At 36.5% G+C, this 11,396-nt stretch overlaps 3 protein-coding genes and 1 long non-coding RNA gene across 4 annotated transcripts; all 4 read left to right on the top strand.

Annotated features, from left to right (window-relative positions):
* Positions 1 to 1,339: 1,339 nt before the first annotated feature.
* Positions 1,340 to 3,153, top strand: LOC120146296. Its single transcript, XR_005518205.1, has 3 exons — positions 1,340 to 1,682; positions 2,673 to 2,897; positions 3,088 to 3,153. It is a non-coding gene; the product is annotated as an uncharacterized LOC120146296 (long non-coding RNA).
* Positions 3,154 to 3,305: 152 nt separating this feature from the next.
* On the top strand, positions 3,306 to 4,764 carry LOC120145946. The gene is made up of 2 exons (XM_039159641.1): positions 3,306 to 3,497; positions 3,628 to 4,764. Exons 1-2 carry the CDS (start codon positions 3,306 to 3,308, stop codon positions 4,762 to 4,764), a joined length of 1,329 nt encoding a protein of 442 aa, XP_039015572.1.
* A 65-nt stretch (positions 4,765 to 4,829) lies between these two features.
* Positions 4,830 to 6,025, top strand: LOC120147092. Its single transcript, XM_039160547.1, has 2 exons — positions 4,830 to 5,042; positions 5,137 to 6,025. Exons 1-2 carry the CDS (start codon positions 4,847 to 4,849, stop codon positions 5,745 to 5,747), a joined length of 807 nt encoding a protein of 268 aa, XP_039016478.1. The 5' UTR covers positions 4,830 to 4,846; the 3' UTR covers positions 5,748 to 6,025.
* A 1,166-nt stretch (positions 6,026 to 7,191) lies between these two features.
* On the top strand, positions 7,192 to 9,782 carry LOC120147081 (zinc finger CCCH domain-containing protein 1-like). The gene is made up of 4 exons (XM_039160540.1): positions 7,192 to 7,343; positions 8,111 to 8,253; positions 8,355 to 9,181; positions 9,469 to 9,782. Exons 2-4 carry the CDS (start codon positions 8,196 to 8,198, stop codon positions 9,583 to 9,585), a joined length of 1,002 nt encoding a protein of 333 aa, XP_039016471.1. The 5' UTR covers positions 7,192 to 7,343; positions 8,111 to 8,195; the 3' UTR covers positions 9,586 to 9,782.
* Positions 9,783 to 11,396: the final 1,614 nt, after the last annotated feature.

Below are 11,396 nucleotides of genomic sequence, written 5' to 3'. Positions count from 1 at the left end.
TTATTGGGACTCGTCGTATGAACATAACGAGTTTTATTAAAAAAATATTTTATGAAACTCGTTCATGAAACTTGTTATTCTCATGTGACGAACAAATGTTACAGATCCGTGAATAATTTTCTACTAACCTTATTTTTCTTATTCTTTTTCTTGGTCACAATATTTTCTTAATTTTGTTGATGATTCCCTCTCATATATTATGTTTTAATATCATGTAGCATGTCATAATTTTCGGGATTAAAATTAAAATTTAGTATTAAAATTAAAACGTATTACAATTTAATAATAAATTCAATATAAACCTTAAATTTTAGGGACATTTGAGATAATTTACCCTAAACCCTATATTAAATGCATTATGCACGTAAACATAATAATAAATATAAAAAACTTAATATTCAAAACCAATTCTATTATTATCCATTTACATTATCTTAATCCGTAAAAATAAATTAAAATTTTATAAATATTTAAATTAATACTAACTATTTATCAAATAACCCAAGGCTATACACGTGTAATTTATAACAAAGTGGGGTCCAAATCCTTCAAAACACAAACCCCAACTGTTACGTATTGTTTTCCTACTATAAGACTTATTATTCTTCTATGCTCTGCTCTTCAAGCTCTGCTCTTCATGCTCTTAAACTTAAGCTTCCTTTTCTTTTCCTTATACTTTCCCATTTTTCTTCCATTTTCCACGCCTTTAATTCCTTTTTCTCCCCTTTTTCCCAGTCTCTGATGCGTTCCCCTTTTTCTTCACAATGAATCATGGGTCGGTGCCAGATAAAGCGTGTTCTTTGCTTTCTTCTCTTCTTTTTGTCATTGTCGAAAGATGCTATCCCCATTAAAATCCTTTATTTTTGAAGCACTTCCTTTTGTTTTTTTCATGGTGAGAGCTTGAAAATAGGATCTCCGTACTTCCCTTGTCTTGATTTGTTTTTCCATCGAGAGAAGAACTGATTTTGTTGTTTTTGGAAAAGCTTGATTCTTGGTTGTGTTATCCATGGAAGAAGTGGGAATTTGTTTGTTTCATGGTGTTTAAGATATGGCATTCACGGAGTGCCCTTTTACTGAAAATGGTTAAAGCAAACTGTTATGTCATTTCAGGACTTTGAATTCTGTACTTTGGTTATATATGTGTATACGTGTACGTGTACGTGTACGTGTACGTGTACGTGTACGTGTACGTGTATGTGTACGTGTATGTGTACGTATATATGTATACGTATACGTATATGTATATGATGTTTACTTTGTGCTTGTTGATATTCCCGATCCAACTTTAGGCCATGTAAAGGCACATCTTCGAGGAGTTTCAAGGAAAAAAGCATGTTGTTTTGTGACATAAGAGCTGGGAAGTGAGAATTCTTGAGGGTTAATCAATCTGGAATCTTCAAATGCAATTGTTCTTTTAGTTTAAGTGAAGATCCAAAGAAGAAAAAAAACTATTCCTCTGAGTTTGTTGTTCAGGAATTTGAGCCGCTGGTTAAGGCTTGTGGGAGAAAAAAGAAACCTTTGATTCCTTTGGCATCCGAAGAAAGCTTTTGACTATGGAACTTGTGGTTCAAGTTGCTTGAGAAAACTTCAATTGTTGAAATTGGAATTTTTTTGCCTTCAATTGTAACATAATACAGCTACATTTTGACTGCATCTAGTTTCTAGGAAACTCTTTGTTTCAGGTACATGCATTTCTTCATCTTCTTCCTTCATCAATTCAATCAACTTTCTAATTATAGAGGAAGGAGATTTGAATCTATTGATGTTATTTTTAAAAAATGATTGCCAGAACCCTTTGTTCAAATAAAACTTGCTTTTAGGTACATGGGATGTTGTTATCTAGGGATAGGAGAAGGATAATAAATGTAGGAATTATAACTTTAGAGTTGTAGGATTAAGATTCAGATTTCAGGTAAGAGTTTATGTGACACTGCTGGACTAGGAGGCGGTCAATAAGGGAGATGAGAGCCATATGTGTATCATAAAGGTTTTGTCATTAAGAGTTGATGATATCTAGAAGCTGACTATCAAAGGAAAATGTCTGGTCCTTCATCATCATCTTTAATGTCCTCATCTCTCATGGCGGTATCAAATTCGGATTAGGCTAAGCCTTTCTTAGTCGTGGGGAAAGAAGGGAATCAGTTGCAGATTCAGAAGTTGAGTCTCAAACTTGTTAAATGTCAGCTTTTATGAACAGCTCTGTGAACCAACTAGCTAAACCCTTAGTTGTTAGCCGCGAAATAAGTGAACCAGTTGCAGATGCTGGTATTTGAGTCTCGAACGCGTTAGATGTAGATTCTTAATAATGGTTGTATGGTTAAACAGTAGTCCCTTGCTGGGAAATAAGGAAAATTTGATTGCGCTCTTTGCCGATGCTGGTATTCGAGTGAATGCTAAATAAGGGAACCACTCAGTTTCTACCTATTTCCTTATTCTTCATCTGTGTTTGAATCAGTGAATATCAAATGTTTGTGCAATTTCATGAGTTCTGACATAATCTATTGATCTTCACTTCTGGTATCAACATATCAATGCCTTTTGTATTTTCTTCAAAACAGCTCTTGGCAAATTCTATGATGAAGATGGCTTTTGTCTCGCCTGCTCATATCTTTTGTTTTATAAAATAGGTGAAGATTTAACAACTTATGTGTCTCTTCTATGATTTTTATCAGATTCCAAGCCACCTTTCAACCGTAAAGTTTGGATTATCAAAGAGTTATATTCTCAAACAAAAAGGTCATTAATCATGGCCAAAAGATCAAATGGATGTCCTCTGCGGCATGGAAAGGATCAGTCAGGTTGTATGTGGGGTTTGATTAGTATGCTTGACTTCCGCCATAGTCGATCAACTCAGAGACTGCTTTCCATTAGAAGGCGCGGGAACAGAAATGCCGTTTGTAAGTTCTTTAAGTTACTTTCAAGCATTTGTGTGGTGATGGTTCAAACTCTATTTGAAGTTGTGAAGTGTTTAAATGGTCTTTTGGATTGGAATTCTTTTATGTCGTGTTATCGGTTCTAGGCAATATACTTCATTTATACAAACGAGAGTTTCCCTTAATGCTCTGCATTTTCTCTTCAATTTTTCAGGTGTGGGAAATGCAGGAGATAAACTTATGTTGACTAGCTCTGTCGAAACTTGTCCCAGACCTCTCGTAAGATTCGAAAACTCGAAAGTATCCTTGTTAATTAGATGGGCAGATGAGTATAAGATAATAATCAATAGAGAAAAATTTTCTTTTGTATTTTACTTTTATTTTCAGGATGGTGAAGAGGAAACAGCAGCAATTGATGAATGTAAACCGAGCATGAAAAGACTCCTAGAAGAAGAAATGACCGGAGGGAAGGTGGCAAAGAAAGAGGCAAATAATACTGAAGTTGAAGTAAAACATTTCGAATCCGAAGAAGGAGATGATGGAAGGAAGACTCGGAAAAGAAAAAACAAAACTTGCAAGAAAAGTTCCGGTAACAATCTTGATATGGATGTTGCCGAGAAAGTGGTATCTGAAGGATCTTGTCAGCATAAACCAGAGCAACAAACAACAATCGATCCCGATATCGACAATCTAATGAAAGAGTTCTTTGAAAAAAGTCCATCAGAAAAACATCAATTGTGGGAACCATGTCCAGCTTGAGGGACACTCGAAGAGCTATGGTTTAGAAGAAAGATTGAGCGAGGCAATCAAGTTCTTAGTGAGTCGCAAGCTTCTTAATGGGGACCAACTTACAGAAGATGGGAAAGTCCAAGCCTGGAAAGAAGTCATGGATGCACTACAGATTTCGAGTTTAGATGAGGAATTGTTTTTGAAGCTTTTACAAGATCCAAACTCATTGTTGTTCAAATATGTTCAAGACTCGCCAGATGCTCATTTAAAGGATGAAGAGTCGAAGCTGGTTGCCAAAACAAACTGTTTGGACGTCGAATATGTCTATTTAAGGCAACACAATGAGCCTGTTAATAGAAAACACCGTAATTTCTTTGGAAGAAAATCGAAGTCTCAGGAAAGAGAACTTGCGGATGGAAATAAGGCTTCTCAAGCTTCAAATAAAATTGTAATTTTGAAGCCTGGGCCAACAAGCTTGCAAACTCCTGATACTGGAAGCAGCACCAGCTCATCTTCTGAATCTCGGTATATCATCGGACATTGGGAGCCGAATGAGAAAGTTGGTTCCCACTTTTTTCTTGCTGAAATAAAAAGAAAGCTGAAACATGCCATGGGTAGAGATCAACATAGAATCCCCAGAGATGGTATATCTGAAAGATTTACCGAACTTGGTACTGAATATGAGACTACTGATTTGTCCAGGCGAAGGGTCTCGATCTATATCGAGGGAAAGAATCATCTTTCTGAGCTGCTAGCAAATGGGGATGAAAATGTGGATCTTTCAGGTACACAGGTTCCGAAAACCTTAGATGGGATTCATTCTCTTCCCGAGTATTACTCATCCCCTGTTGGCAGCCCTGGCCAGTACTTGGAGTCTAGTTTTATGACTGCACAGACGATATTTGCAGGTTCGAAAAAATCTCAGAAGGAGAGTGAAAACAATCAAGTCAGCCTTGTCAGCAATCCAAGTCCAATGGAAGAGAAGACTGATAGCCGGCTTTGCCGTTGTGACTACAAAACTTGTAATGAAGTCGAAGGTGATAATGCAATTCCAGACAACCTTGACACTAGTGAGAGTAATGACAAACAGGATCCAGTTTTTTGTTCTACGAAAGATAAAATGAGTTCCGAAGGTTCAAGTTTTCATTTGTTTAATCAATGATGACAATCATGAATATCGAGCTTTATTCATGTCTAACCTTCATAAAATTTATGCAGAATCTGCGAGTGTTGAAGCAACTGAAATGATGGTTCATGAAGAAAGCAAGATCTTGGATGCTTCTTCTCCATTAGCGTCTCCATCGAACACATCGATCATGAAAAAGGTTGAATGTATCGAGTGTTTTGCTGATATACAGGAGTGGTCAAGTCCAATATCTGTTCTTAAGCCTATATTCACAGATGATCTTATCAGCCCTGCAAGCATAAAATATTCTTCCGGTAGGCAAATGAGAGAATCTTTTGTTTATTTTACATAAGAAGTTTGCTTTCAACTTTGTCGTGCCACATTTTTTTAATTCCAACCAATCTTCAGGTGAAACATCCATGCAACCTCTAAGAATTCGATTCGAAGAACATAACTCTTTGGCCACAGATCAGAGTAATCGTATTAAAGCTTGTATGGATGATAAGGAATCGATATTTGAGAACATAAAGGTGCTGCTGGTAGCCTCGAGTTTCAACTGGGATGAACTCTACATCCGTTCATTTTCTTCTGACGTGCTTATCGACCCATTGTTGCTTGATGAGGTCGAATACTTGCCCAACCAACTTTTTCCGGACCAAACTCTGCTCTTCGATTGCATTAATGAAGTTCTCGTAGAGTTTTGTAGGCACTATTTCGATTCCCCTGGAATTTCATTTGTTAAACCCAAAATCTGTCCTCTCCCAGACATGAATAATACCATTCAAGAGGTCATGAAAGGAGTTTATCGGCATTTGCTCCCGATGTCGGTGCCTTGTACTTTGGACCTGATAATCAGAAAAGACTTGGCTAAGTCAGGAACAAGGATGGATCTTCAACTTGACACTGGTTGTATTGGTCTTGAGATTGGTGAAGCCATCTTTGAAGATTTAGTGGGAGACACCATAACAAGCTGCATAAATGGACGTTGGGAATGCGAATTTAATGTGCTTCCGGCTTAGCTGAAGGAACAACGACAGTTAGATTGACTCATGAAAGGAAACCGAGCCGGTTTCGTTCATACGTCATACCAATAATGCACCTCACATTGGATTGGAGTTGGGAGAAAAGCAAGATAAGCGACTCTTTTCCGGCATGAAAGCAGGGACTGCTTTCCAAAACCCTTTCCCATCGAAATCATGTAGATACTTAGAAAACTTCGCGTACCAAGAACCATTCACCGGATGATCTCACAAGCAGCAGCCAAAGTTCCTGTTTCATGCATCACGATCCTTTGTAACTGCTTCATCAGTGCGGCTCTCCGGGTGCTGGTGACATCTCTCATTGTAGAATTCTGTCGAGTTTGGTGTTAATGCTTGTATGTTTATGGTGTATGTTCTTCACTTTGATTTCATTCATTCTTGGGCTGTTCTAAACTGTGTATCCATGTGCTTCGACATTTAGAGTTCCGAGCAGGGATTTAAACTGCTGTTGCATGAATACATATTGTTCATATCACATTTGTTGCAGTTAAGAATGTGATATTTCAGTGACAATAGAGTCGAAACTGTAAAACAACGGCTGTATCCATAAATAATCGAGCTTGGGAATCGAACAAAATTGAGTCTGATCATAAAAGTGAAACTGAATACGAATAGAGATTTTTACAAGTTGAGTTTGAATTTGAGTTTGGCTTGGATTGATTACACCAATGGTTTCTATTAAACTATCCAGCAAGCATTGTTGATGGTAACAAAAGCATAAGAATTTGACATGAAAATACAGTTTCAAAGCACCATTTACCATTCAATTCATACACTGAGAATCTGAAGCTTGGTCGAGAAGGCAATGGCCACCCAATCCGGCTGAGACGACGACCAGCCCTAACGGTGTATGCACGAGCTATACTGAGCCAATATAAATATATAAATTGGAGCAATCTACTTTTCTTAATATAATTCTTACATATATTTATTTAGGGTAAGTTATATATCTGGTCACTCACCTATATTTAATTATGTTTTGGTCACTCAACTATTATTTTTTCTTTCAAAAGCATACCTAGCTTTACGTTTGATTTTATTTTGATCACATACCGTTAAAAAATTAGCATTGATGCTAACATGACATTTTTAATTATTATTTAATCCTAATGTGACATTATCTTATGATGTCTTGTTAATATCATCGCTAACACTTTAAAGACAGTGATTAAAACAGAACCAAAACGTAATGTTATGTATGATTTAAAATAAATAATAGTTGGATGATCACAATAAAACTAAATAATAAGTAGGTGACTAACTAAGTAATTTACCCCTATTTCGGACGTGGCTCAGGCCCAGGCCTAGAAACTCACTTGTATAAATATCATATTAAACGTACAAATACAACACTAATTCTTTCTCAAAATACGTAACACAATAGTTTTGAATTTTGATACAATCTCTAATCCACGATATAGTAGACACCGCGAGCGTCGTTACTGCCCTCTGTCTCAGGCTACAATACTTCTTTGCCTTTTTCCCTCCGCCGTGTCGCTCCGATTTCTCCTCACCAGCGCCGCTTATCAACGCCGGCCTATGAATTGGTTTCCTTGTCCTCTCCATTAAAAAAAGGTGTGTAGAAATTGTGCTCTTTCGGTTCAAACCCTCCGCTCCTTAATTTCAAATTTAGGTTTTCTAGTTTTCAAGTATTGTTTGATATCACTTTAGGTTTTGTGCGTTTTCGTAGATTTTATATTTTTGTTGATTTTTCGATTTCGGAATTTGGGTATAAAATTCCACGTTTCATTTTTTTCATTAGTTGTTATTTTTGCTTCTCCTTTTTTAAAGTTTTTTCGTTGTAAGTTTTATGTTGATAAATTTCAAACTTACAATCATTGTTCATGTTAACGATGTTATAATCTTGAATAGGTTCGTAATATTTTAAGAAGTGCTATGATCTTTTGAGTATTCAATGTATGTATTGATTTTAATATCTTTTTGAAGATTTGCTGAAATTTTCTTGATTAGGTTCAAGATTTTGGTGTTGGAATAAATCAAAACATTTTGATTAAAATTAATACGTGGAATGATGATGTTCTAGGTGTTGTGTAGGTTTAAGTTGGACAAAAACCAAATAAGAAAACACAATTGAAAGCTTTGCAAAACTAGTTGGGGTTTTGGGTTTTTCCTTAACTCCATTGTTTAGATCCTCTTGCTTCTCAATTTTTAACCCATTCTAACCGAAATTGAGCATTTAGCCTTTCCATGAAAGAGAACTTTATCATATCTGTAGAAATTTGGTTGCTGCATCAATTAGTTTGTCGATCATCTATGATTCTTTGGCTTTAGTTAATTGTAATAGGCATTTTTACTGATTTTATATAAATCCTTCTTTCAAGTTATTGAAGCAGCATTCTGTGCGAGTTAAAGTTCATATTTGTTGAGGCATGGAACCTATAAGCCTTTGCTCTTTTGTCTGTTAAGATGGCAGATTCAAGTGAGCTCCAGCTTCCCGGAAAAGAACCTCAACAATCTGAACAAGGTAAATTTTGTCCCTTCTTTTATCATGTCTAAAGATATAGATGGATATTTACTTACAAACAATCTTACTACAGATCCATTAGCCAACTCTTTATTTTTCAGTCTGCAATTTCTTTAGGAAGCCAACAAAAGTAAAAAACATAAGGAAAAGGACAATAAACGAGGATGAAGATGAAGACTCCAGAAATTGCTCATCTCTGTTGCAAAATCAGATAAAGACCTCAAAGGCTGACAATAAGTTATACTTCTCAACTAGATCCTCCAAGACTACTGCTGCTGAATCAAATACAGAACCTGACAAACCAATTTTTCAATTCGAATCTTCGAAGGAAATACAAATTCAAAATGATAGCAGAGCCACGGCAATATTAGAAACCGAGACGGAGTTCACAAAAGATGCACGAGCTATACGTGAGAAAGTTCTTAAAAGAGCAGAGGAGGCTTTGAAGGGGGAAAACACAAGCTCCGGGGGAGAAAAATTGTACACTGGAATGCATGGCTATGTGGATCATAAAGCCGGGTTTCGAAGAGAACAAACTGTTGCCAGTGAGAAAGCTGGTGGCTCACACGGACCTCTTAGGGCTTCTGCCCACATTAGGGTTTCAGCAAGGTTTGATTATCAACCTGACATCTGTAAAGACTACAAAGAAACCGGTTATTGCGGTTACGGAGATTCATGTAAATTCATGCATGACCGTGGAGATTATAAGTCCGGATGGCAGTTAGAGAAGGTTTGGGAAGAAGCAGAGAAAGCAAGGAAAAGAAATCTTGCAATGGGTGGAGATGATGATGATGAGGCAGGGGTAGCTCAGAGTGACGACGATGATGAAGATTCGTTGCCCTTTGCTTGTTTTATTTGCCGGCAGCCATTTGTTGATCCTGTTGTTACTAAATGCAAGCACTACTTCTGCGAGCACTGTGCTTTAAAGGTACCTCCTTATTTCCTTCTATGTAGATCTTTTCTCTTTTTCTTAAACGTCTTATTATTGTTATGTGGTCTAAATTTTTTAGGTTGAATTTTATATATAAATAGTTTTATCAAGTCGAATACATTTTCTTATTAGTTATGAGTTATATTGAACTATTCTAAAACTGGTCAAGTCAATTGGTTGAACTGGAAATGAGTTTGATTTCCTAATCTGGTTTGGTCAATAGTTTTTAGTTCTTTCAAAAATAAACTAACCAAAATGCATCTTTTGTTGTCTGGTTTGTTCAGCATCATGCGAAAAATAAGAAGTGCTTTGTATGCAACCAACCCACCCTCGGCATTTTCAATACTGCTCATGAGATACGTCGAAGGATGGCGGAAGAGGGTAAACAAAAAGTCCATTGATGCTTGGCTTCAAATCTCGCTCTCTTGAATATTTTTGCTTGTTTTTTAGTGTTGTAGTTGACTATGTTATTTGGACGTATTGGACTGAGGGTTTTTTTGTAGATGAAGGTTTTCATGTATTTGACTGGTACTTATAAGGATCAAATTTTCATATTAATCTGTCCAATATGGGCCAGAAGCAATTAATTGGAGCATCATCCAATTCTGTGCATATGGTATTTAAGCTACTCAATTTCCTTGTTTGGATTATGCCATTGTTATCACTTGTGAGAATTCATCTTGCAATTCTCATTTTCTGAGTAGTTTTACGTAAGCTTTAGTAAAGTTTGGTGGGTCAATCTTGCAATTCTCATCAACTGCGATTATATGTCAGGAAACCTATTTTTCACTGATGTAGTTAGCTTTTGTATTTGAAGCAAAATCGTTAGACATGGTCGAGGAGTACGATAAGTTCTTGACGAACGTGGTTGAAACGTTCCTTTGTAAGCAGTGATTCAGTCAACAGAGTCGTAGCTAAAGAATGAAAGGCATCACTGTTACATTGGTCACTTCGATCTTCCCAATGAACTCTCCAGTCACCATCTCAACTTTACATACTTTTCCAGAATTTCAAAATAGTTTTTCATTGTAAGTGCTCCAAGACAGCCTGCACAAAATTCCCCAATGTTCGAATTCCTTACATGAGCAGTGTATTTGCTCATCTTGTGAAACCCAAAAGACAAGATATTCACTATCCATTTTCTTCGTGTTGCACGAGATATGATCCGTTCGCCATTTCAGTTGCCGCACATTGCATCGACAGCACGATTTCATGCTGTAATGCATTGAATGCATATGGTGTAAGAATACTTCTTGCGTTTTGTTCGATCGGAAAGCGTGTCTTGACATGCATGTATTCGACGATTCTCGGCTTTGGTTTCTTAAATCAGCGGCAATCCCAACCTGCCAAAAGCAAATGGTTAAAATGCTGTTCGGAATATACAAGATTTAATGAACAGGGACAACTTTTCTTACATTCCAAACCAACCTGCTCGAAGAATAATTGTAAACATGTCTGTCCACTCGGGATTCGTCCAAAAAATGCATCCAAAGACTGACAAAACTCGGGTGTCATTGAACGAGCAAGAAAGCAACCTTGGATGTAAGAAAGTGACCATGATGCTCGATACGAAAATAACAAAGCTACGTGCTTATCAGAGGCAAGTCCAAACTGGTCAACGAAGTGATTCCACTGATGTTCGAACTCTTCTATACCCTCTAAGTGACACAACATATCGAGCTCGGCTTCCTGAATTTTCCGTGATGCCGGAAGCAAACTTACTTGGTCATCTTCCAACAATTCGTGATTATGGACACAACACTTCCAATGACATTAAGAGATTTTAACTTTTTCTCTTTCGTTTATTAAAACTCGCCGTATCAGTTGGATGAGTTTTAAATTATTTTTAATGATTTGTTACCGTTTGAGTTTCTTTTAAATATTATTATTTATTTAAAAATTCCCTTTTTGTGCATGAATATTTTACCAGGAAGGCAACGATACTTTGAGGATCTATTAAAGAAGTTAATTGATGAAAAGTCAATTGGAAATGTGTAAATCAACTTTCCTGACAATATTATGAAAATGAAGATCCAAAAATTTAACAATAAATAATTTGAAATAATAAACACTATCATCCTTACGATAATCCCCCAAGGAGAAGCTCAAGACATATCACCAAGAATTGTTAAGCATGGAGACACAGATACCAAAATTTGATTGAATTAGGTGTCTTGATATTTAATGAATGGTGGGAATATTGGAAAGATGA

This window comes from Hibiscus syriacus, unplaced genomic scaffold (genome assembly GCF_006381635.1).
Source record: "Hibiscus syriacus cultivar Baekdansim isolate YM2019G1 unplaced genomic scaffold, ASM638163v2 tig00002511_pilon, whole genome shotgun sequence".
Classification (NCBI taxonomy): domain Eukaryota; kingdom Viridiplantae; phylum Streptophyta; class Magnoliopsida; order Malvales; family Malvaceae; genus Hibiscus; species Hibiscus syriacus.
The sequence above is the reverse complement of the archived record's forward strand: the minus strand, read 5'-3'. Positions and strand labels throughout refer to the sequence as shown.

Coding starts and splice junctions, on each gene's coding strand:
- LOC120145946 (XM_039159641.1), top strand. CDS start 3,306: ATGAAAAGACTCCTAGAAGAAGAAATGACCGGAGGGAAGGTGGCAAAG. Junction 3,498..3,627: donor TGGATGTTGCCGAGAAAGTG/GTATCTGAAGGA, acceptor AACCATGTCCAG/CTTGAGGGACACTCGAAGAG.
- LOC120147092 (XM_039160547.1), top strand. CDS start 4,847: ATGATGGTTCATGAAGAAAGCAAGATCTTGGATGCTTCTTCTCCATTA. Junction 5,043..5,136: donor AAGCATAAAATATTCTTCCG/GTAGGCAAATGA, acceptor ACCAATCTTCAG/GTGAAACATCCATGCAACCT.
- LOC120147081 (XM_039160540.1), top strand. CDS start 8,196: ATGGCAGATTCAAGTGAGCTCCAGCTTCCCGGAAAAGAACCTCAACAA. Junction 8,254..8,354: donor ACCTCAACAATCTGAACAAG/GTAAATTTTGTC, acceptor TTTATTTTTCAG/TCTGCAATTTCTTTAGGAAG. Junction 9,182..9,468: donor GCGAGCACTGTGCTTTAAAG/GTACCTCCTTAT, acceptor TGGTTTGTTCAG/CATCATGCGAAAAATAAGAA.